Source organism: Chlorocebus sabaeus, chromosome 26 (genome assembly GCF_047675955.1).
Source record: "Chlorocebus sabaeus isolate Y175 chromosome 26, mChlSab1.0.hap1, whole genome shotgun sequence".
NCBI lineage: Eukaryota > Metazoa > Chordata > Mammalia > Primates > Cercopithecidae > Chlorocebus > Chlorocebus sabaeus.
In genome coordinates, this window is record NC_132929.1 from 27,998,320 (window position 1) to 28,018,990 (window position 20,671).

At 40.2% G+C, this 20,671-nt stretch overlaps 1 protein-coding gene across 4 annotated transcripts in view; it reads right to left on the reverse strand.

Moving 5' to 3' along the window:
• The window catches only part of MYO5A (myosin VA), a 214,462-nt gene that overhangs the window by 68,693 nt on the left and 125,098 nt on the right, over nucleotides 1-20,671 (reverse strand). For all 4 annotated transcript variants that reach the window (XM_038009994.2, XM_008016570.3, XM_008016567.3 and 1 more), the window contains exons 12-18: nucleotides 14,165-14,305; nucleotides 11,513-11,638; nucleotides 10,089-10,172; nucleotides 6,067-6,228; nucleotides 5,002-5,099; nucleotides 1,715-1,801; nucleotides 1,519-1,627 (exon numbers count right to left, since the gene is read on the reverse strand). In XM_038009994.2, the coding sequence (XP_037865922.2) occupies nucleotides 1,519-1,627; nucleotides 1,715-1,801; nucleotides 5,002-5,099; nucleotides 6,067-6,228; nucleotides 10,089-10,172; nucleotides 11,513-11,638; nucleotides 14,165-14,305 (807 nt within the window). The remainder of the gene's footprint in view (nucleotides 1-1,518; nucleotides 1,628-1,714; nucleotides 1,802-5,001; nucleotides 5,100-6,066; nucleotides 6,229-10,088; nucleotides 10,173-11,512; nucleotides 11,639-14,164; nucleotides 14,306-20,671) is intronic.

Genomic DNA, 20,671 nt, shown 5'->3' on the forward strand with positions numbered 1-20,671 from the left:
AATTCCCGCAAAACCCTGATCAGGCCTGAAGTGGCCTGGGTGAGGGGACCAGGCATAGGCCTGTTCCTACTTTCTGCTCTACATTCCACCTGAACACAGGTTAGAAGGGGATTGGGCAGGCTGTGCACAGTGGCTCACACCTGTAATCTCAGCACTTTGGGAGACTGAGGCAGGCGGATCACGAGGTCAGGAGTTTGAGACCAGCCTGGCCAACATGGTAAAATCCTGTTTCTACTAAAAATATAAAAATTAGCTGGCTGTGGTGGTGCACACCTATAATCCCAGCTACTGGGGAGGCTGAGGCAGGAGAATGGCTTGAATCCAGGAGGTGGAGATTGCAGTGAGCCGAGATCATGCCACTGCACTCCAGCCTGGGTGAAAGAGCAAGACTCTGTCTCAAGAAAAAAAAAAAAAAAGGGAATTGGTGCAAATTCAAAAAGCCCCAGTTTAAAAAAAAAAAAAAAAAAAAAAAAAAAAAAGCATTATTGAGGAAGTGAACTTAGCTCTTTCAAGGAAAAAATATTATTAACAACAAAGGGGCATTACATTTAGTTCACAGCTAGTATTATGATCAATTAGCTCAAAGTGAGGTACTCCATCTAGGCTAGTGTTAACCAAGTGAAAATATATTTTTAAAAACCTTTCATGAATCTTTAATTCTCTAAGACCAAGATCAGTAGTTCTCAAAATGTAGTCCTCAGACAGCATCGGTATCACCTGGGAAATGCAAATTCTTGCGCCCACCTCAGACCTACCGAATCAGAAATTCTGATGGCAGGGCCCAGAAATCTGTATTTTAACAAGCATTCCAGGCCACAGTAAAGTTGCAGAACTCTTTAGCCTGGCCTGCAAGACTCTCTGTAACACCAACCTACATTTCCTAACCATTTCTCTACTGTCCCATACACAAATCTCACACTGCAAAAAACTGTTTTCTCAGCAAACCCATGCTTACCTTGCTTTTTACTCCCTCTTATAATATTCTCCTTCCATTTTTGCATAACCTTACCCATTCTCAGGGTCTGACTTAAAACACACCTCTTTCATGAAATCTCTCCTTCCCACAGCTAGACGTCGCTTTGTCATCCCGATTTCTTGTTCCACTCATTCAGCATTTGAGATAGACACTACGGTTAAATATTATACTTGTCTTCAAAAAGTATTACTTTCCAAGTAAGACTATATTACCTGAGAACAAGACTTATTTTTTCTTAATCACACAGCATTTGGCCTGGTGTCTTCCAGAAGTAAGTACTAGGTACATTTTTATTAATAATAATCAAACTGTCTAAGAAGAATGTGTCTCAAGTGTGGGTCCAGGCCTCACAGCTCTGCCTCCTGACAGTGGACCATCATCCTCACTAGTTTCAACATCCTAAACACAGTAGCGTACCCCTCTCGGATCCCACCCTGAAATGATCTGGAATAGGAAAATTTTATATAAAAGTTCCTGGGGCTCTCCAAGGTCAGAACCACAAGGCCTTCTGCTCAGATGAACGTAAGTGAAATCCTTCTTACCAGTATCAGTTTCTCTAACACATTCTTGCATGTTTGCTTTCTGTCACTCAGCACATCTTTCTGCTTCATTAGGACACGGTAGCGGCTGAAAAATTCTTGGTAAGTCCACCTATTAAAAGAAAACCATCTGAGTTTACTTAAAGAACTAGGATATTCTCCATTAGGACCCCTTACATCTGAAAAATGCCAGGCTCACCGTGAGGGGAAACCAGCCGCACTGATTCGGATGGTTTCCAGGACACCGCAAGCTCTCAGTTGCTGCACTGCCCTCTTCTCATCAAACCTATACATAAAAATTAAAGCCATTAATCCACAAAGAACCTGGCTGGTGGCCACAAATTACTCTCCTCAGTCAGGGTATAAATTCTTTTGTAAGAGCAAAATGAATAAATCAGAAAAGAAAGCATTCAGAAGTTGGAGCAGTGATCAAAATGGAAAACTATGAGAGAATGGGGAGGAGACAATAAGCAGTAAAAATAACTGTAAACATTACCTGCAACTCATAACACAAACTCTTATAAGAGTTTGCTGGGTGTGGTGGCTCACATCTGTAATCCCAGAATTTTGGGAGACTCAGGAGGGTAGATTACCTGAGGTCAGGAGTTCGAGAACAGCCTGGCCAACATGGAGAAACCCTGTCTCTACTAAAATCAGAAAAATTAGTCGAGCATGGTGGCACACACCTGTAATCCCAGCTACTCGGGAGGCTGAGGCTGGAGAATCACTTGAACTCGGGAAGTGGAGGTTGCAGTGAGCCAAGATCGCGCCACTGCACTCCAGTCTGGGCGATAGAGTGAGACTTTGTCTCAACAACAACAACAACAACAACAACAACAAGAAAGTCCACTGAGTACATTTAAAACAACACAACATGGCCAGGTGCAGTGGCTCACGCCTGTAATCCCAGCACTTTAGGAGGCTGAGGTGGGCGGATCATGAGGTCAGCAGTTTAAGACCAGCCTAGCCAACATGGTGAAACCCTGTCTCTACGAAAAATACAAAAATTAGCCAGGCATGGTGGCGGGCGCCTGTAATCCCAGCTACTCCAGAGGCTGAGGCAGGAGAATCACTTGAACCTGGGAGGCGGAGGTTGCAGTGAGCCGAGGCCGCGCCATTGCATTCCAGCCTGGGCGACACAGCGAGACTCCGTCTAAAAAACAACAGCAGCAGCAACAACAACACAACGCTCCTTTGTACTTTGCCCATACTCATTTCATGGCATGGCCTGACAAGAAGCTCTCAGAAGTCATTAGATCAGTATACAGAGCTCCCCTGGAATAAAGATTGGTCAACCCTGGAGATTTCTCTAACAGGAAGCACAAATTAGATATGCCTCATTCAGTTATATTTTTTAAAATATTACTACTGTTCTAAACTTCATGTCCACATCAATGAACAAGATTTTTATTTTGTATTACATTTTGTATTTACTTCACTCTAGGCAAATGGCATCCTCAAGCTAAACTGGCACTGAAGAGGAAGTATTAAGGTTTCCCTCCGGCCAAATGATTGCTCCTGTGAATTCCATAGTTAAGCTCTGAGCGATCCATCTAGGCCTCCCCTGTGCTATCTTCTCAGGTGTTCTGTTGGTGGTGGAAGATGGGGTTGGTTGATAAAAGGTCATGGTCCTGAGGGCTGTCCAGGACAGAGGCCCAAGTGTAGCAGCTTCTTCCTGCTTCCCACTTCTTCCATGAAGGACTTCTTGGTGATGAAGCAGAGAGAAAGACAGCAGTCCTTCAGAACTGCCCTCCAGTCTAAGGCAGAGTCTCCAGACAGCAGGACTGGCACGGGGGTAGGGAAAAGCGCACTCATACACTGTGGAGGGGGTGGGGGGTGGGAGCTATTACAACCTTTTTAAGTGTGCCTGGTCTTTGACCTATAAATTCCAGTTCTAGAATCACATTATTCCAATGAGATAATCAGACAAATACACAAAAATGTTTGGCACAGGATGTTTATTATAGCATTGTCGGAACAACTTAAATGGCCATCAGTAGGAACTAATTTAAATAAATGATACTATGTCTATACCATAGGATACTCTGTACTCATTACGATTATGTGATTTTTATTTACCAAAAGGGAAAGTGTTCACAATCTATTAAAAATAAAGACTAAACAGCAATCATAGCACAAGGTGCTCTCTCTCTCTCTCTCACACACACACACACACACACACACACACGGAGCATGGAGGGAAGGGAAGGTGGTTAATCAAGAACAATGTCTGACAGTTAATACCAGTTATCTCCCTGGGTATGATGGATGCTTTTTCTTTTTCTTTTTCTCTCTTTTTTTTTTTGAGATGAAGTCTCACTCTTTTCCCCAAGGCTAGATAGAGTGCAGTGGTGCAATCTTGGCTCACTGCAACCTCCGCCTCCTGGGTTCAAGCGATTCTCCTACCTCAGCCTCCCGAGTAGCTGGGATTATAGGCGCCTGCCACCACGCCCAGCTAATTTTTGTACTTTTAGTAGAGACAGGATTTCACCATGTTGGCCAGGCTGGTTTTGAACTCCTGACCTCAAGTGATCCACCTACCTTGGCCTCCCCAAGTGCTGGGATTACAAGTGTGAGCCACTGCACCCAGTTGATGGATGCTTTTTCATTTATTTTTATACTATTCTGTATTTCCTGAAAACTGTCTTTACAAGGTACATGTATTACTTTTAAAATTAGAAAAATAGGCTGGGCTCGGTAGCTCACGCCTGTAATCCCAGCATTTTGGGAGGCCGAGGGGGCAGATCATGAAGCCAGGAGTTCAAGACCAGCCTGGCCAAGATGATAAAACTCCATCTCCACTAAAAATACAAAATTAGCTGGGTGTGGTGGTGCATGCCTGTAATCCCAGCTACTCGGGAGGCTGAGGCAGGAGACTTGCTTGAACCTGGGAGGCAGAGGTTGTGGTAAGCCGAGATCACATTATTGTACTCCAGCCAGGGCAAGAAGAGCAAAACTCTATCTCAAAATAAATAAATAAATACATAAAATTGGAGAAATATTTCTGTTTTGTAAAAACAAATCTCCAGAAAGATTGATTATCCCTTCATGCATGGTATCTGAAGCAGGAGGAGGTGCTGGTAAAAACAGACACCTTTTGATGATTTCAACAGTGGAGAAGCAGCAGGTAAGCATTTGCCAAACAGCCTTGTCCTAGCCAGTGCTGGTTCCACCTAATGCCCAAATCAACAAAAATCCCAGAGAGATCAATTGAAGAAAATTCAAAACAGAAAACAGAACCAGAATGCTTGGTTGACCTTAACTTTTCAAATCTTCAGAAGGCTGATAATTTATTCTCACATTCTCAAAAGGGACAAAAACTGAAAAAATAATCTACTGACTAATGGTTTCCCTCTACAAGACATGAAGACTTACCCAAGTATTTTTTTCCTTATAAAAATGTAAGGAAAATATTGGTTTGCTTGGTTGGTTTGGCACTTCTTACAAGATATGTACTTTTTCCTTAGGTAGTTCAGAAATACTTACGTGAATGGGAACTTGAAGTCATTAGGCTTGATACAGCGCACATAGTGAGGGGTAGTGGCATTGAGTGTCTCCATAAGCAGGTGCAGGGAGTTTCTGAACTGCATGAAAAAGGGCAGAAGCGGGTATCAAGGATTTGTCCAAAGCCAAAGATGACGTAAAACCATGGGAAATTCTCTTCCTATGACACTAATGGAGATAACTCTGCCACTTATAAACTTGACCCATCTTCAGAAGAGGAGCTGCCACAAAACAAGAATGCTAGGGCTTTTGGTTAAAATTTGCCTAAATTCTACCATTTTCATGCTTACTCTACTAAATATAGATTCCTATACTCCCACTCCTTTTCCCCACAGGAAGCTACAGAAATCTGTTATGAGCTGTCGTATGTAACTAACAATATAACCTTGCTTTAAGGCCATTTAATCACATAAAGTAGGAATTTTGATGGAAGATACTGGAAAACGTAGCAGATGACTTAAAAGAGTATAGGTAATGAGTGAGAGAATGACAAAGGATAGGCAGAGAGGAGTTAAAATTAGGGACCTAGGATCAGGACTGGAGGCTGTGGACCTGGGTCAGGCCCTGTTCCTATCTACACCAGGCACAGGGTCACATGCACAGGACAGCAAGCTGAGGAGCGCTCAGCCTCCATTCAAAGCCCTACTCCCTGTTCAGGCACTAAGCATGTATGTAACATTTCCCACTCTCAGAGAACATAAGACATCAAAGAAAAGTGAAGGCCCTGTTCTGCAGGAGCTGACTGAGGCAGCATACAAATACAGAGACAAAACAAACAGAAAACTAAGCAAGGTGGGGTGGTCAGAGAGAGATGACATGCACTAGAAGAATTAAACTGTAGAGAAAATTATTCAGGGAAAGGCTTATGCAGTCACAAGTCTAAAACTGGGTGGAGAAGAATTTTAGCGGACGGTGTCGTGTGATATCACAGTGAAAGCTCTAGGCTCTCCTCAACTGAGGATCTCACCTGGGAGGCTGAAGAGGGAAGATCTGAGGTTTCAGATGAGCCAGAAAGGAAGGAGCCTGGCAGCAGCTCCCTGAACTCACCTGATGCCCCACTGTTTTCTTGTGCTCTTTGGCCATCTGGCCTGGTCTGCCTTTGGTGGGCTTTGCAGGAATGCGTGTAAGGGGTGTGCGCCCTGAGGAAGTGGCTGAGGTTGGACTGATGGCCTTCTCATCATCTTGAAATAGTTCTGGTAGCATCTTAAACTAAGTCAGAAACAGTATAACGAAATTACATTCTAAACCAAACTTGAACATAAACCTTCACAAAATAAATATTACAGAGATTCCCTTCCTTAAGTAATCACTGTCAGAGTCACAATCCAGAAAAAGTCACTATCTATGATAAGAGCCAAGAATATGAGAGGAAGGTGAGGTAAAAGCTATAAAAAAAAACATGGAAAAATGCAATAATTCTACAACCATGTCTGGGGGAAAGCAAAGTCAGAACTACTGCACCCAGACTTGAAAACCTAATCCACAGGAAATAACAAATTTAAACATATTAATGGGCTTGAATTATCATTATTTTATGGGGAAAATAGTAATTGAAAGCCTTATTACTTCATTTCCACAAACTGTTTTAGCATCAGGTGGAGAAAAACACTAGTCCAAGTTTGCATGTTATTTATCAAGTGTTTACTCACCTGCTTTATTTGCCTGCCTACTAACTTAAGTGCTGAGCACTAACTCAAAAACATCACCGAAAATCTCAGCAGGAAAGGGTCATAAACAAATTCTACAATATTAGAAGGTTTTAAAAGTTATGAATAATAATTTTTGGAAGGTAATTTGGGTTACAGAAAAAAAAGTTTAAAACCCTACCCATATCCTATACATTTGATATTTGTTTTCGAGGGATTTATAACTTCAACAAATAATTCCTGTAATCAATTTTGCGTTCTATCAGGTTAGCAATGTGAAAGACTATTATAAGATCTGGTACTCAATAAATAGGTAGATGATACTAGTCAATACGGTTGGGAGAAATTTTATGGAAAAAAAGAGACTTCAAACGAATCCAAAGGAACATCTTGATGTATGTACATACCCTTACAACAGTGCCACATCCCATATAAATAAAACCAGTTCTTCTAATTAGTCAAGCTATATTTGCAACTACAATTATTTATCTATTAACCTTAATACAACCCATTTAATCTTCATAACAATTCCATAAATTAGATGCTATCATGATTCCATTTTATAGATGAGAGATCTGAGGCATAAACTCAGTAGATGAACTGTGCTTCCCCTTATTAATCAGCTATACAAAAAGTAGAGGGTTAAAACTCATTTTAATGGTACTTGGTAGAACTGAAATTTAGTGGTATTTAGTCAAGTTGCAATTTATTTATATGCTTCCTGATATTAGATGTGGCAATAGAAGATTTCTTTATGGTGGAAAAATATCAAATAAGGCACCTTCTGATAAGTTTATAATTCCATATATATATATATATATATATATTTTTTTTTTTTTTTTAATTCCTTTTCAAATTGTAAGCTAGAGGCTGCAGGGAAAAAAAGACAAAACACATAAATACACAAACATACTCTACACTGTATTACCACAAAAATAATTCTACTCAAAACACATAACACAGATATTAGTCTTCTAAAATTACTGCTTTCTTTTTTTTTTTTTTTTTTTTTTTTGAGACGGAGTCTCGCTCTGTCACCCAGGCTGGAGTGCAGTGGCCGGATCTCAGCTCACTGCAAGCTCCGCCTCCCGGGTTTACGCCATTCTCCTGCCTCAGCCTCCCGAGTAGCTGGGACTACAGGCGCCCGCCACCTCGCCCGGCTAGTTTTTTGTATTTTTTAGTAGATATGGGGTTTCACCATGATAGCCAGGATGGTCTCGATCTCCTGACCTCGTGATCCGCCCGTCTCGGCCTCCCAAAGTGCTGGGATTACAGGCTTGAGCCACCGCGCCCGGCCTAAAATTACTACTTTCAAGAGAACACATTTATACTATGTGATACTGGCTTCTATCAGGTGCAGTGAAATTATGAAGTTCACACCCCTAGATTGGGTTTCAGCAAAGACCAGGAGCAGAGGAAGCCTCCAAGCTATGTTAGGTAAGTCACACACTGTCCCCACTTCAATGGCAACAATGTTACACAGACTGGTGGTCACTGCAAATGATTTGTCAGAACGCATACCCACTTTATGACGACTAAGGACTCAAAAGCCAATTAGAAAACTAAATCAGAATAAAGACAACTGATCAAGGATGCCTCAAGAATGAGAACCTGGCCAGGTGCGGTGGCTCATGCCTGTAATCCCAGCACTTTGGGAGGTCGAGGTGGGTAGTTCCCTTAAGACCAGGAGTTCAAGACCAGCCTGGACAACATGGTGAAACCCCATCTCGACAAAAACTTAGCCAGGCATGGTGGCGTGCACCTGTAGTCCTAGCTACTTGGGAGGCTGATGTGGAAGGATCACCTGAGCTGGGGAGGTCGAGGCTGCAGTGAGTCCTATGATCATCACATCACTGCCCTCCAGCCTGGGTGACAGTGAGACACTGTCTCAAAACAACAACAACAACAACAACAAGAATCAGATGAAAACCTGTGAATGTTCTGTTTCAGCTAAATTACTTTGACAAAGTAATAAAACTAGAATTTTATCATTATTTATAAATCAAATCAATAAAGATCTTTAACTGAATAATACTTAGAGACTGGCATTGTGGGAATTTTCTCTTACATATCAATCCTGTAAACTATAAACAATTAATGCCCAGTGACTGTTAGACACTTTAACCCTTTTTTTTTTTTTTTTTTTTTTTTTTTGGAGACAGAGTCTTGCTGTCTCCCAGGCTGGAGTGCAGTGGCACAATTACGGCTCACTGCAGCCTCAACCTCCCAGGCTCAAGTGATTCTCCCACTCAGCTTCCCAAGTAGCTGAAACTACAGCCATGCACCACCATGCCCAGCTAATTTTTGTATTTTTTTGTAGAGATGGGGTTTTGCCATGTTGCTCAGGCTGATCTTAAACTCCTGGTCTCAAGCAGCCTGCCTGCCTCGGCCTCCCAAAGTGCTGGGATTACAGGCATGAGCTACCACACCTGGTCTCACCTTATTATTTTCTGAAGGTTAAAACTGGAATTTGGTCTTTATGTAATCTCTATATTATCAAAATAATAGATAGTAAAGGTTTTTATTCTAAGAACAACAGTCAAACTATTCATACACTATTCCACTGAAGTTAAAAGGATTCTCTTAGAATAAAATAGAAAAACAAAGACTGCCAGTCAATAATCTAGAAGAATTCACATGAAAATTTTTTATTTTTAGCTGAATACCTGAATATTCGTTTTGCTGATCTAAGTAACTGGCTTCCTGCTCTGCTCTCTGTGGGATGAACATGAGCCATGCTCCCCTCCCCATTCTTTCCAGATGGAAGGTTAAGGGATGGAGGAGGGGATCAACCTAATCATCAATACAATGTAGCCATCATAGCTCTTACCATCTGGAACATTCTTTTCCCCCTAGAAAGCAGTGTCTCTAGTACGTATGCCTAAGAAAAATAATTTCAAAGTGCTTTGGGCCACACCTGGAACTGCACTCAGTGATGATCCAGAGATCAGTCTCCATCTTGATGGAGTGTGTAAGGCCATGTTTCTAGCACCTCCCTTCAAACTGACAGGGCAGAAAGACTGTTTTCTCTCATGGCCTCTCACCAAGGCACAACAGAGTCTAGAACCACTGTGGAGGCAATAATTTCACACAAAACTGAAAGAAACATTGCACAGGAGTTAAAAGCACAGACTCAGCAAGACAGCCTGGATTTTAATTTGGCTTGAAAACTCAATAGCCGTGAAGTCTCTGTGGCTCAGGTGCCTCATCCATAAAATGAGAGTCATTAGATGAGTTAGCATTTTTAATACATTCAGAACAGGACCTGACATGCAGCTAAAATAACTTTGACTAACATACTAAGTCTTATATATTTGGTAAATTAAAAATTGAAACTGATTTTTGTTAAAAAAATAATTTTTATTGTTAAAAATCTAATGCTTTGAATACCTCCTGGATTACAGTAAGCCTATCCATAGTTACCTTGCTTGATTTAAGAACTTTAATTTGTTCTTCAAAAACAGTGTCTTTATTCTTTTCGAGAAATCCTTCACACTGGTATTCCACCTGAAAACACATGGAAAAATCTCCTTAACCGATAAAACTTTTGAATAGGTATTATAATCATCAATAACAAGAATATTTATTAGTCTCAGGCTATACGATCAGCTCTCAGCAAATGGGTCTTATCAGTCTTTTCTAAGGAACCAGGGCCATTCCTGGTAAGAAGCATGTTAACTCTAGAATAAAACTCCTCAAATATTGTTTTTTCTAGGAAACAGTGGTACTGCTGAATAATTGTGATCTAAAAGATCCTCTCAGTTAGTGGGTGAGCAGATTCATAAGTAGATCCTCTTCTCCCATGCTGGCCAGAGAGCTCTTCCAAGGTTGACTCCTTGTATCTCCTTCCAACCTAGGTCACCATCAAGCAGGGGTGTTTCCTCTTAGAAGAGATTACAACAGGAGAGAGAATCAGAAGGAACAAATGAGGGTCTGATGGGGACAGAGGTGAAAAGCTGCTGACAAATGAAGGTGAAGGCTGGGGAAATTTTGTAAGATTTGGTAAAGTGGGACTACTTGAGAAGGGACTATTTCTTTTCCAAAACTCCAGCAACTTCAGTTGTCTGCCACTCAAGAGGGTCAAAGCTTGCAAGATAAAACCTTTAGGTGGCCCTAGGGTCATCTCAAGGCTTCTAGATGGAATTAGGGCAGACTTAGAAAGTCCTCAATCCCTAAAGAAGACCCTGTGAAACTTACCCCAAAGTCTACAGCACAATCTCCTTGAAATATAAATTACTCTCATTGCTTGTGATTTGTTAAGTACACTATAGAACTTGTGAAGCAGTGAGACAGTATGCCTTATTAGAAGGGACCCAGTGAATCAATCGCAGAGGGTGACAAAAGTCCACAATTGGTATTCTGAAACCCTTGAGATAAGCTATGCTTTAGGACTCGGAATTTTTCAGGCATTTAAGATGTAGTATGTACATGCACCATTTTTTCATATTTCCAGCAAAATGGAAGGCAATGATCTATAACAAAACATATTCATATTTCTACTGTGAAATATGTAAATATCTAGCCTAACTGTGATAAAGACAGACTATAAATAATCTCATGTTAATTCAGATCAGAGATCAGGTTTAGCTAAATGAGTTATAAAAAAAAAAAACTTAATCGTTTACAGAGTTTCCTGGATTTCAGAATTATAGACCCATACTTATTTCACAAATAACTCAATGTAGGTTAAAGGAAGAGAAAACCAACATGTCAACACTAAAGACTGCTGTCCCTTGAGCCCTGAAGAATGCAAACATCAGCAAAAGGAAAAAAAAGATACTCCTGACTATTGACTTTTTTCCACATTTAATAATTCAAAAAGAAAAAATGATATAAAGCTTCCTTACTTTGTCAGCAAAATGTTGGATGATGAAAGCTTTGTTTGACAGACGAGGCTTTTCAAAGAGTGTACATTTGTTCAAATGTGTGTTGTACAATTTTTGGGCCCAGGTGTCATCTGTGCCTTTAGGCATCTATATTCATGGGAAAAAGGAAGAAAGAAAACAAGGTAAATACTGTGATTCTTCTAATGCATCCGCTGTCAAAAGATCTTTTTTTTGGCTTTACCTAAGAACTTTTACAATTCAGTTTAGGAGTTCATTCCTTCCACATTTCATTGTTAGAGGCCAATAACCAATTACTAATGAATACTATGACTGAGACCTTCTCATGGGCAACCCAGCCCAATCTTGGGGCAGTTCAATCTGCCTCTAAGAAAAATCATGAAACAAATTTGTTGTTGTTGTTGTTGTTTTTTAAACAACAAAAGCTGGCCGGGCGTGGTGGCTCAAGCCTGTAATCTCAGCACTTTGGGAGACCAAGGTGGGTGAATCACCTAAGGTCAGGAGTTTGAGAGCAGCCAGACCAGAATGGTGAAACCCCATCTCTACTAAAAATACAAAAAATTAGCCAGGCGTGGTGACGGACACCTGTAATCCCAGCTACTCAGAAGACTGAGGCAGGAGAATCCCTTGAACCTGGGAGAAGGATGTTGCAGTGAGCAACATCCTTGCACTCCAGCCTGGGCGACAAAAGCGAAATTCTGTCTCAAAAAAAAAAAAAAAAAAAAAAAAAAGCTTCCCATGAAATATCAGGGCTATTATACATGTTTTCAAAATTCTTTTAAAAAGAAAGACAAACATTACATGTTCTCATCTATTTGTGGGATCTAAAAATTAAAGCAATTGAACCCATGACTATGAAGAATAGAAAAATGGTTACCAGAGGCTGGGAAGGGTAGCAGGAAGATGGGGGATGGCTAATAGATACAAAAAAAATTAGAATGAATAAGTCCTAGTATTTGATAATAATTTAATTATACATTTAAGAATAAGAGTATAATTGGATTGTTTGTAACACAAAAGATGAATGCTTGAGGGGATGGATGCCCAATTTTCCATGATGTGATTATTATGCATTGCATGCCTATACCAAAATATCTTATGTACCCCCATAAACATATACACCAACTAGGTACCCACAAAATTAAAAATTAAAAAACATTCTGCCAAATAAAGGTAACATTTGTACATAGTGAAACATTTCTATAATTCAGAAAGATATAAAATGGAGAGTAGTCTCCTCTTGCCGTTTCCTCCAACTTAATTATTTCTTCCCCTCTCTCTTTTTTTTTTTTTTTTTTTGAGACGGTTTCACTCTTGTCACCCAGACTGGAGTGCAATGGCACAATCTCGGCTTACTGCAACCTCTGCCTCCCAAGCTCAAGTGATTATCCTGCCTCAGCCTCCCAAGTAGCTGGGACTACAGGTGCACACCACCATGCCCAGCTAATTTTTTGTACTATTTTGTAGACGGGGTTTCACCATATTGCCCGGGCTGGTCTCAAACTCCTGAACTCAAATATCCACCCACCTCAGCCTCTCAAAGTGCTGGGATTACAGATGTGAGCCCACCATGCCTGGCCTTCTTAAGTCTCTTTGAAGGCATGTATGTGAATAGGATAATTTTACACACTCCTTGCATTGTTTTCAGCTTCACAACAATAACATTCTCTGCATTATTTATGGCTACTAGGTTGTTACTGATTTTTTTGTTATTATTATGACAACTGCCACAGTTTTCTTCTTACATGTATATACCTTGGATACCTTTGCAAGTATAATCAAAGGTGGAATTCCCAGAAGTTCCATTCCTGGGTCAAGGGTATGTAGTTAAAATTATGATAAATGTTGTCAAATATCCTATAAAGTATGTTGAATGAATTCATGCTTTTCATCATGAGTATATATGCAATCATTTAGTATTATCAAATGAAAGTTATCATGTCTAAATTTGCCTACTGGATGGGTAAAGAGTGGTGTACCATTTTTGCTTTGGTTTGCATTTTTTTAAATCTCAAGTGAGGCTGAGAACCTTTTCATTACATGCATCCTTAATGTGGTAGGAAGTCTGGGTGCTTAGGAGGGTACACCTGTGCTAAACTGTAACTTACTGCATATAAACTAAAGAGAAATAAAGAAAAAGAATAGGTTTGCCTAAGATCACTCAGTGGTAAAGCTGGGGATCTAATATTTTTTTCCAACATGCTGCACCTTTAAATATTAAAGATACAACTCCATCCCTGTCAAATATGTCAGTAATATGGAACAACTAGTTGGTTTTACAATTATAACTATTTAGAACTATTATTCAAAATACCTTCTGCACAGTTTCTTGCATTTCTTTAAATAAATTCTATCGCCGAACAAAAAGTACTAAATATAAACAAATTAATAACAAAAGTGGCTAAAATTGGTAGTATCTAGTGTCAATTTTTCATGTAATTTAGAATCGGCTGAAAAGAGGAGGGAAATTCTCCTATTTTCACCTGTAATTAGAACTCTTGGGGTCTAGTGTCCCTTCGGAATGAAAGCATTTTCCCTACTTGTCACCACAACGGCATTCCATGATATACTAATGAATCTCTCCTTGAACCCCTTACCTTCTGACCTTGATACATCTATTTTGATAAACCAAGTACCCCAGGAAATCATACTTACCTTGCATTCCTCATCCAGTAAATCTAGAACGCCTAGTTTTGATTCTATAAGATTAATACAAGGCTGATTATCATAAAAATCTATGAGTGTCCATGGAATTTGTTCCTTCATATATTCTTCTTGCTCCAATTTGAAGACATGCTGAAATGAAAAAGAAAAAAAAGCAGTCATTACTGGATCATTGTAACAAAGAATAGAGTCAAGAAACAATGTTTATATAAAACACTAAGATGATACCAACATAATTTGAGATAATCTATGGCTTTCAACAACCACCACCCCATGGGAGAAGCATGATTTACACACAGAGAAAGCAAATAAAACAACAGGAAAACCTCAGCTACGTAGGATTCTTGGTGAACAAGTAAATCTAGGTATTTTAAATAGCTGATCAATGTAGCAATCTTTGTGATCTTTTGATTATGTATATTTTCAAAGCCACACTATGTATTTTTGGCTTCTTCAGTTATCATACTGTGCTGCTAACAACATGGGACACAGGAATGCCTTGGCTGGCATTTAACAACTATGTTGATGCCCTCCAGGCTACTGAACCACGCTGGGCAATGCTTTCAGCAAAGCAAAGTACTTCTCCTAAGGGACTGTGGTGCTGAAGTTCACGTGGCTCAGAATTAGTTAATAATTGGCCTTTCTCGTGACTGCCCTGATTATCTTTGATAGTCATGGAGTCTATGACTCACTTTTCTGGCTTCAGCCACTGTCCTCACCATTGCTTCTCATCTCCATTCACACAAAAATATGTATTAACTGTCTACTATGTGCCAGTCACTGCACATGGTTAACAACACAGATGTAGATGCTGCCCTCATGGAGCTTGGAGACAAGTGGGAGAAGCAGACAGAAACCAAATAACCATAAGGAATATAATCACAAGCTATAGTAATATTACAAAGGAAAATAATATGAGCTATAAGAGCAAGAGTCCTCATCTAGTTTGGACACAGGCTGGTCAGGGTAGGCTTCCCTGAGGAGGGCTGTGTGATCTAGTCTCTAAAGATGAATGGGAGCCAAGCTAGTCCGGGTGGGAAGGGCAATCCAACCACTGCCACAGCTCCTGTTTCAGGCTGCTGCCCAGCCACTGCCCAGCCAATGCAGCTGATACCACCACTTCTAGTCTCTACAGATGCTAATGACTGCTACTTATTCTTAGGGAGTTTCTGCCTTCCTTTACTTATCTCTTTGGTCTCCTTTGATTCTTTCACAAATCTTGCTATTTTTGTGGGAAGAAAAGACTTTTGTGATGACAACCAAACAACCCATATTTTCTAGGACCCCACGCCCTGTGAAACTTACATGCCACAAGATCTCCAATGAATAGTCTCCTCACGTGTCTAGAACTTTCCCACTTTATTCTGTACTTATTTTAATGCTACTCTTGGCTCATTTGCACTGTTTTTTTTTTTTTTTTTTTTTTTTTTTTTGAGACAGAGTCTTGCTCTGTCACCAAGGCTGGAGTGCAGTGGCACAATCTCGGCTCACTGCAACTTTCACCTCCCAGGTTCAAGCGATTCTCCTGCCTCAGCCTCCTAAGTAGCTGAGACTACAGGCGTGTGCCATCACGCCCGGCTAAATTTTTGTATTTTTAGTAGAGACGGGGTTTTACCGTGTTAACCAGGATGGTCTCAATATCCTGACCTCGTGATCTGCCCGCCTCTGCTTCCCAAAGTGTTGGGATTACAGGTGTGAGCCACCGCGCCTGGCCTCATTTGCAGTGCTTACAGTCTAACGAGCTATTATAAGCTTTAACAAAAAACAGTCACCCATAAGAATATTTATGTCATGCTAATAATGAGGAAAGAGAGAGATCCTCTCATATTGTTTTATACTCAGTACCTGTTTTAAGAAAAAAACAAGGAAGTAAAACCAGAGACAGGCAGCCCGGCGCCAGGCCCAAAACCAGGCCTGGGCCTGCCTGGCCTAAACCCAGTAGTTACAAATCAACTCATGACTTAGAAACCGATGTTCCTGACATTGTATAGAAGAACATTGTGAAACTCCCTGCCGTGTTCTGCTTCACTCTGACCACCGGTACATGCAGCCCCTGTCACGTACACCCTGCTTGCTCAAATCAATCATGACCTTTTCACATGAAATCTTTAGTGTTGTGAGCCCTTAAAAGGGACAGAAATTGTGCACTCGAGGAGCTCGGATTTTAAGGCAGTAGCTTGCTGATGCTTCCAGCTGAATAAAGCCCTTCCTTCTACAACTCAGTGTCTGAGAGGTTTTGTCTGCAGCTTGTCCTGCTACATTTCTTGGTTCCCTGACCGGAAAGTGAGGTAACTGATGGACAGCCAAGGCAGTCTCTTAGACAGCTTAGGCCTGCCCTGTGGAGCATCCCTGCGGGGGACTCTGGCCAGCCTGAGTGATGCAATCCAAAGAGCGCTCCTGAGTAGGCAATTGTCCCGGTGGAACACCTCATCAGAGGAGTGCGTAGCAGGCCCCCACAGAGGATTAACACAGTGGCTGAACACCGGGAAGGAACTGGCACTTGGAGTCCGGACATCTGAAACTTGGTAAGACTAGTCTTCGGAATTTGCCCCACTCCATTTGAGTGGAAGCGTGGCCTGATCACCCACAGTGTACCTGTATCGGCACTTTTGTTCTGGTTTTGACTTGACTTGAATTGCTGGATACTTTGGTTTTGGTTTTGACTTGGATTAAATTTCTTGGTACTCGGATTTTGAATTTCGTGGTGTTCTGATTTTGGTTTAATATAAATGATAAAAGCGTGTGTGTGTGCCCTCTTTACCTGTTCTTTGTTTTGTGGTGAGTGTGTGTGGTGTGAATGTGGTATTTTGTCTTGCGAAAACATGGGTTAGGCGCAAAATAAGCCCACCCCACTAAGAACTATGTTGAAAAATTTTAAGAAAGGAAAAAAAGCGGGGGGGGAGCAGAATTTATATAAAAAGAATGTAATATGGTAAATTCTTGTCCTGAAATAAATTAACTGGTTATTAAAAAAAAAGTTTGTAATAAGTCAGAAAGTTGAGACATGTCAAAAAAAATTGTCTGCAAAAGACGTAAAAAAAGAAAAGTTATAAAAAAATTTTATGCAAAAAAGTTATATAATTTAAAAATAATAAAGCGTCCTGAATACTACTGAAAAAAAAAACCCAGTTTATGTGCAAGGTGTATAAAAAAAGGTAAAATATACCTTTAGCAAAAAAATTATAAACAGGCATAAGAATGTGGATTTTTACCCTACATTAAAAGGTCAAAAAAATTATTGTTTTGAAAGTTTAGGCAAGTTTTAAAATGTTAATTGTAAAGAAAATTTTGTGTGTAAACATCATAGCTAAAGTTAAAAAGGTATCATCCAGTTTGTCTGTGAACTGGACATTAAAGTAAAAATGCAACAGGTTTTTCTTAAAACATCAACCTGCTCTTTAACAAAAATTGTAAAAGGTTAAAAAGAGTCTATAAAATCTTACCTTATGGTGAAACATGAAAAATTAGATAAATATGTCTACAAGGTTTTATTAAAATTAATAACACACTAATATAAAGGTAAAATTTAGCTTATCTGGTATAAAAATCACACTAAAAGCATTATTAAATATAAAATGGTGTTTAGCTTTTTTTTTTAGTCTAAAAACTAATAAAAATAGGTGCTAAAGGAAACGTTCATTTTACTAGAAGATCATAGAAGTTAAAGACTTAAAACAAACTTTGGCAATTAAGACAGCATACCAAGATGCAAATGTCTGGTTGGAACGGATCAAATATTCCATCTGCATGTTAAACAAAAGCAATTGTTATGCTTGTGCACACGGCAGGCCAGAGGCCCTGACTGTCCCCCTTCCACTGAGGTGGTCCTCCAGTCAACCAGGTGTGGGCTGCATCATAGCTCTTTTCCAGAATTCTACAGCCTAGAGTAATAAGTCATGCCGAGTTCTCTCTGCTATATCCTGAAGTCCCTGCGGGTCAGCACCCGAGGGCCATCCAGCTTCCGCCTCCCAACACTAAGTTCACTTCGTGTCTCTCATGGCAGGGAGGAGACTTAGCATTCCTTGGAGACCTGAAGGGATGCAGTAAGCTTAAGAATTTTCAAGAGCTTATCAAGAGCCCTTGTTCATCCCCAAGCGGATGTGGGGTGGTATTGTGGTGGACCTTTACCGGGCACTCTGCCAAATAACTAGAGTGGCACTTGTGCTTTAGTCCATTTGGCTATCCCTTTCACCCTGGCATTTCATCAACCAGAGGAAGAAAAAATAATAATAAGACATCGTAAAGCGAGAGAAGCCCCTTATAGGTCTTTCAACTCTCACATCTATTTAGATGTAATTAGAGCCCCGCAAGGAATACCAAATCAATTTAAAGCTTGAAATCAAACAATTACAGGATTTAAGTCAATATTTTGGTAAATGACAGTCAATAAAAATGTCGATTAGATAAACTACATCTGTTACCACCAACAACAATGAGCTTTTCATGAGTTAAAAAGAAACTCATGTCAGCCCAGCCCTGAGGCTACCTGACCTGAGAAAACTCTTTACACTCTATATGTCAAAAAAAAAAAAAAAAAGGCAGTTGGAGTTTTAACCCAGACTGTAGGGCCCTGGCCAAGGCCGGTGGCCCATCTCTCAAAACAACTAAATGGGGTTTCCAAAGGCTGGCCCCCATGTCCAAGGGCCCTGGCAGCAACGGCTCTGTTAGCACAAGAAGCAGATAAGCTAACTCTTAGGCAAAACCTAAACATAAAGTCCCCCCATGCTGTGGTAATTTTAATAAATACCAAAGGACATCATTAGCTAATAAATGTTAGACTAACTAGATACCAAAGCTTGCTCTGTAAAAATCGCCACATAACCAATGAAGTTTGCAACACCCTAAACCCTGCCACCTTGCTCCTGGTATCAGAGAGCCCAGTTAAACATAATTGTGTAAAAGTACTGGACTCAGTTTATTCTACTGGGCCCAACCTCCGAGACCATCCTTAAACATCAGTAGACTGGGAGCTGTACGTGGATGGGAGTAGCTTCGCCAACCCCTGCAAAGTGACTCTGAAAAAGACAACAAGCCCTGCTCCAGTCACACCCGGAAGCTGACTGGTCTACGCATGGCTGAACCATGAGGAAACTCATCGCAGGACTCATTTTCCTTAAAATTTAGACTTGTACAGTAAGGACTTCAACTGACCTTCCACAGACTGAGGGCTGTTCCCAGTATATATATATATATATATATATATATATATATCAAGTCACTGAGGTAGGACAAAAGATTGCTACAGTCCTATTATTTTATGGTTATTATAAGTGTACCAGGACTCTAAAAGAAACTTTATATAATGCTATTTTATCCAAGGTATGTAGCCCAGAAAATAACCAACATGATGCCTGTTATGACTCATTTTAAGCCTCCTATGATCACAGTTTTTAAAATAAGACTAACGACTGATCCTTTTCTAAGTGACACAAGTAATAGCTAGAACAGAAGAAAGAGGGGTCCCCAAAAATGTAACCCTAAAATTTGATGCCTGTGCCACTATTAACAGTAAGCAGCATAGATTGGGATGCAGTTCTCTAGACTGAGAAAAAAGTTACACAACAGAAAATAAGTATATCTGTCAAGAATCATATTTATGTGAAATGTGTCAATACTGGTCTTGTGTCATTTAGGCTACTTAAAATAAAAATAAACAAGATCCTGTTTGGCTCCAAAAAGAAAAAGCCAGCCCCTCCTGCACGAGTGGGAGCTGCAACCCTTTAGAATTGGTAATTACAAACCCCTCAGACCCAAAATGAAATTTAAAAAATACATAACGTTAGGCATTGATGAAAAAGAACTAGATCCTAGCGTAAGCATCCTAATAAAAGGCGAGGTTCAAAGACACTCTCCAGAACCAGTATTTCAGACTTTCTATGATGAACTAAATGTGCCAGCACCTGAGATTCCAGGAAAAAACTAAAAATTTGTTTTTGCAATTAACCGAATATGTAGCCCAGTCTCTAAAAGTCACTTCATGTTATGTTTGTGGAGGAACTGTAACAGGAGATCAATGGCCATAGGAAGCCCAATAATCAGTTCCTACAGACCCAGTTCCTGATGAATTCCCGGCCCAAAAGAGCCACCCTGACAATTTTTAGGTTCTAAAAGTCTCAATTATTAGACAGTACTGCATAGCTAGAAAAGGAAAAAGATTCACTTATCCTGTAAGGCAGCTTAGTTGTCTTAGGCAAAAGCTGTATAATAGTACTGCAAAAACAGTGCCACCCAGAATCCCACCAGGACCAGACGGCCCCCACTGGGTTATACTAGATATGTAGACATAGAGCCTACGCTAAGCTGCCTGACCAGTAGACAGGTACTTGTGTTATTGGCACTATTAAACCATCTTTCTTCTTACTGCCCATAAAAACAGGTGAACTTCTGGGCTTCCCTGTTTATGCTTCCCGTGGAAAACGAAGCATAGCCATAGGTAATTAAAAAGATGATAAAAGACCTCCTAAAAAATTATACAATACTATAGGCCTGCCACTTAGA